The sequence below is a fragment of the Rattus norvegicus genome, chromosome 10, assembly GCF_021556685.1.
Source record: "Rattus norvegicus strain SHRSP/BbbUtx chromosome 10, alternate assembly SHRSP_T2T, whole genome shotgun sequence".
Lineage (NCBI taxonomy): Eukaryota > Metazoa > Chordata > Mammalia > Rodentia > Muridae > Rattus > Rattus norvegicus.
The window spans coordinates 85,647,484-85,652,304 of NC_141543.1; the positions used below are offsets into that span (position 1 = coordinate 85,647,484).

At 48.2% G+C, this 4,821-nt stretch overlaps 1 protein-coding gene across 1 annotated transcript; it reads right to left on the reverse strand.

Annotated features, from left to right (window-relative positions):
- Positions 1-1,039: 1,039 nt before the first annotated feature.
- Tmem92 (transmembrane protein 92) lies at positions 1,040-4,821 on the reverse strand. The gene is made up of 4 exons (XM_087575150.1): positions 4,741-4,821; positions 2,121-2,143; positions 1,422-1,505; positions 1,040-1,280 (listed from the first exon to the last, which is right to left on the reverse strand). Exons 1-4 carry the CDS (start codon positions 4,819-4,821, stop codon positions 1,040-1,042), a joined length of 429 nt encoding a protein of 142 aa, XP_087431276.1.

Below are 4,821 nucleotides of genomic sequence, written 5' to 3' on the forward strand. Positions count from 1 at the left end.
AGAAGGTACAAGGTGGGGTCAGCCCCCCACTACATCCAAGGGATTCTAGGAAAGGAGGTGAAAAGAAGTGTTCCCTAGACCTCACTGCACACATTTCTATTCATGCTTCTCCAGGCTTTCTCCCAACTTTACCTTGTCTCGAAGGTTGTTTTCTGAATTGTTACTCCCTAATAGTCCCATGATTAAGCCTGTTCTGGTCTCCTAGGAAATCAGGTCACAGGAATAGAGTAGAATTGTATTGTCTTTCCAGTCCATTTCTTTTGAGCCCCCAAGATCCCAGGAAACACAAGGTCTAAGCTTTCCTTCACATCTTGGATTCTCCATCCTCCCAGCAGGTGCTCAGGGCAGTCAGTCACCATTGGAAGAAGCTGAAGTGTCCCCTTAGCCTCTGAACAGGTCCCCATCAGCACTCATCAGCCAGACAGAACCTTGGCACCTGTGGTTTTTGCATTGCTATAGAGGTGCAGTGAGATCCTCTCAGCACAGGTATGGATGAAGAAGTCTCAGAGAGGCTGACCAGTTCAGTCTTCACTGTCTTCCAGGCACAGCCTCGCTTCTCTAGAATGGCAGAGTGAGCTGTCCAGTCTAGATTGAAGACCACTGCCAATGACTTCTTTATATCCACCACAGACTCCGCCAATTATTAAAATTGAACAGCTTTTATTTTGGGATAGAGATTACATATTCAGGATAGTTCCCAAAACAAAAGGGGAGGGGACAGTGGTATACAAAATCAATAAATTAATTCAAAGGACAAATGACAGGATGGGATAGGCAGTCATTCCATGGTCTTTGGCTTCCTCCAAGAAAGAGGTTTGTGTGTGACGTAGCTCAAATGGTTGCATATCGAGTCCCTCTCCTCTGGCCTGTAGGGCGCTCAGGCCTGAGACTGTAGGGAGGAGGTGGTTCTGTGGGTGTTGAGTTCAGGACAACCTGCAGGAGAAGAGGCACATTTGCTTTATTTGGAGTCTGCTTTAAAAAAGGACAAATGTGGTTGGCAGAGCCCTTCCCAGTCCATAGTCCCTCAGCCTGCAAAGCATTATTTCAGCAGGTTGGACAGCCAGCTATGAAACTCATTAGGTATAGGGACAGAAAGACCCACCTGACTGTAGGTTGGTAGGGGATCGAAGGAGGTGACCCAAATGCTCTCTAGGGGTGCGATGGAGGGTGCATCTGGAGGAGCTGCTCTGATGTCATGGTGTAGTCGTTTGCACTTGGACATCACAAGGCTACAGATGCACAGGAGGACGATAATGACCAATAAGGTGATGAACACGATCCTAGGGAGGTGGGCATGGTATTGTCATAAGTGCCGAGGCCATGCTCCCTTGCTCAACCTCCTCCCTCCCTCACCCTCACCCTGTCTCTGATGAACCCAGCCCTCAGTGAATGATGCCCTGGAGGGGTGAACCTGTGATTACTTGAGCGGGTCATTTTCAGGATCCAAGATCTTTCTTTCCTGACAGCATTCATTCTCACAGCATCTGAATCCTTTGGGGCAGTGTCTAGTCAGGACCAACAAGCATGGGGAGATACTGATGACATCGCAGCCTCAAAGCAAAGGGTCGGGGTTGGGGATTTAGCTCAGTGGTAGAGCGCTTGCCTAGGAAGCGCAAGGCCCTGGGTTCGATCCCCAGCTCCGAAAAAAAGAACCAAAAAAAAAAAAAAAAAAAAAAAAAAAAAAAAAAAAAAAAAAAGCAAAGGGTCCCTGCTTCCCTAGACACCTAGGCCCTCAAGTGCAAGTCACCCTTTGTGTGTGGGGGTACAAATCCCTCTGGGGCTCCCTGGGAGGGATTGGGATATGGATCTGAGATCTGGGTTCACAGTTCTCCATGGCAGTAGTGTGCCCTTGTTCCTCAGGCAGACTGGTCTGCTGAGGATCTTACTCGGGAGGCAGGAGTTCGATACTGACCATTTGTCTCCCCCCTCCCAACTATGGAAGGTTGGGAATTAGCAAGAGTTACAGACCTGCAGATCCCATGGTTGGTTAAGGTGACAGGGGCTGTGGTTTCAGCATAGTCATTTTAATTAGGTGTCTGTCACCTTATCCAGGGCCGAAACTGAGCACACACCTGACCCCCTTGCCTTTACTGACATCATCGACAACATCTCATACTTACAGGTCTTCACAGTTATTCACAGTCTGTGGGAGGAAAAAGACAGAGGTCAGAGTTCAAAGCCTGGGAGTTGGGTCTGGGATATTAGAGTGCTTGTTCAGCATGGCAATAGTACTTGCTATTTAGTACAGAACTCAAGAGAAGGCTGGACTATCCACGGCTGCACAAGCAAGGTGAGGCCATATAAGAAACAAGAAACTATGTCTCAATAAGAACTAAAGCTAGATATAGTATATCGTTTCAGACAGGCCCTTCCTCCAACTACCATGTCCAGGTTCAAAAACAGAAGCCTACCTCTGCCTACCCAAGTGCTAGGCTTAAAATCTTGACTTACCAAGGGAGCCCCCTAACAAGTTTGTATTGAGACAGGCATGGGTCTCCCTGGCTTGTCCTGGCTAGCCTGGAATTCAGAGATCTACTTGTCTCTGCCTCCATCTTCTGGATTAAAGATGGTCACCCTAACCCTGGCTCCCTCTTGGAAATTGTCCTATGAAGCTTCCCATAGTGGATCCTTAGATTCAGAGACTCCCAGAAAGCAACCTGAGCACCACGTTGCACCTACACCCTTGATTCACTGTCATCAGTCGACACCACTCTGGGAGTTCACTAAACACACTCATGTCCTATCCATCCTCAGGTCCCCATTGCAAACCCTTGCCCTGTATCCTTCAGTATTTTGAGACGCTCAGGGTCTCCATACAGAATCCCATGCTGTCATTAGCAGTACTGTGTAAGCTCTTAATTAGAGCTCTCTTCCTCCAGGTATTAAGGCATTGCCCTCTCTGGCTACTTCACTTCAAACCATCACCATGTGTGGTGGTGCATGCCTCCAATCTGAGAACTCCACAGGTTCTAGAGCAGCTAGACCTAGACCCTGTGCCAACCAATGAAGACTAGGAAGGCAGCTTTTGCTTTTCTAATGATCCTTACAATAGCCTTTCTCTTGTTAAAGAGAAGAGGAAAGGATAGGTGACAGTCACAGCTGGGTCATCTCCTCTCAATGCTCACAGTCCCTTGTTCTTTGGTAAGGATGGGTACAGTAAGATGAAGACACAAGGGCCCAGGAACTCATACACATGCTCCTTTCTCTCTCTCCCTCCCTCCCTCCCTCCCTCCCCGTCTCCCTCCCTCCCTCCCTCCCTCCCCGTCTCCCTCCTCCTCCCTCCTACTCCATTCTTACATTCTTCTCTCTCTCTCTCTCTCTCTCTCTCTCTCTCTCTCTTCTCTCTTCTCTCCCCACTTGTGGAAATGACACTGTCTTGTCTTGGACTGTATTTTTTTCAAGTCAAGATGTCTCTGTGCACCCCTGGTTGTCCTGGAACAGGCTCTGTAGACCAAGCTGGCCTAGGAGTCAGATCCACGTGCCTCGGCCTCCCCAGTGCAGGGAATAAAGGTGTGTGCTGCTAACACCACTGGGCTCCTCTGCTAACTACATTTAAACAGCACTTAAGGCAGGCATGGTAGACCCAGCATCTAACTCCTTTTAATTCCAATCCTGAGATACCAATGCAGGTCTATGGCGAATTCACAGTTAGTACAATGTACATAGTGTCAGCCTGTGTCAAAAAAAAAAATGACAGGTTTAATAATCTGGATCCGGATTATTCCCTGACCCACCTTAACCATGTGGTCAGATCAGGATGGTTGGGAGCCTGAATATTAGTAAGCATGGATTTATCAGATCTGATTGGTGTTTTGACAACACTTGTAATTGGATCTGCAGAGAGGGTCAAAAAGGATGGGGAGGTCCCAGATGGGAAGAGTCTTGAACCTGGGTTCACTCATACGTGGCCTTGGATGGAGAATTAGAAGCTTCAAACAGCCAATGAGCACTGTTCTGGGGAGCTGACTTGGGAAGTCACTTACCACAGGCCCACCACCCAGAATATTATCAACCAAGATTGTAAATTTGATCCCAGTACTCCAGAGGCAGAGGCAGAGTTGAGGCCATCTGGACTAACGAGTTCCAGTATATCCTCAGCTAGAGGAACCATGTCTCAAAAAACAAAAGAAACCAAAAGATTGTAGGTTTAAAAGGCTTCTTCTGACCACTTCTCAGGAAAACCTGCCAACCCAAGTCACTTAAAGAGTTTGAAGAGAAAGAGAGCTCCAATCCTGCCTCCCTGAGATCACAGCAGGAGGTCAACCAGCCTAGGAAGTCATGTTGACTGTGAGATCAAATTCAAACTAATTAGAGAAGTGAGAGAATCTCCACCTCTCTGGTACACAAGCAGATAAGTCAGAGTGAACCAATAAACTATACCCCAAGGTCACCAGCCATGCAGGGTCAGGGAAGCAGAGACACCTAATCCAGACAGGCAAGACCTCAGGATCCTCAGCCTGACTCAGAGGCATGCAAAGGCTAAACTGGGGGTCAGAGCCCCTATTCAGGGTTGTGCTTGGAGCCAGTTCCCAGTTAACAACACAGTCCTGCCAAAAATAGGGGCCCAGGTTTACCCAGGGCCTCCTTGTGGACCCTACTTCTACTTTCCCCAAACAGAGTAGGAAGGAATTTACCAATGCCTGTGGTTAAGGGAATTCCTGTCAAGATAAAGCTGGGACAGGGCTCCAAGGCAAGGCTCTGCCCCCAAAGAATCCTCCAAAGTCACAGAGTCCTACTTACCTCATTGGAGCTTACTCCTTGCAATCCCAATAGTGTTCCGAAGATCACGGTGAGGGCTCCTGGGACCCAGGCTTCCTGCAT

Bases quoted from the DNA above. Each gene is read 5' to 3' on its own strand.
- Tmem92 (XM_087575150.1), bottom strand. From the start codon at position 4,821: ATGCAGGAAGCCTGGGTCCCAGGAGCCCTCACCGTGATCTTCGGAACA. The intron at 1,506-2,120 runs GTAAGTATGAGA...GGTCCTGACTAG, and splicing joins GTGAATAACTGTGAAGACCT to ACACTGCCCCAAAGGATTCA. The intron at 1,281-1,421 runs GTAATCACAGGT...CCACCTCCCTAG, and splicing joins CCTGAAAATGACCCGCTCAA to GATCGTGTTCATCACCTTAT.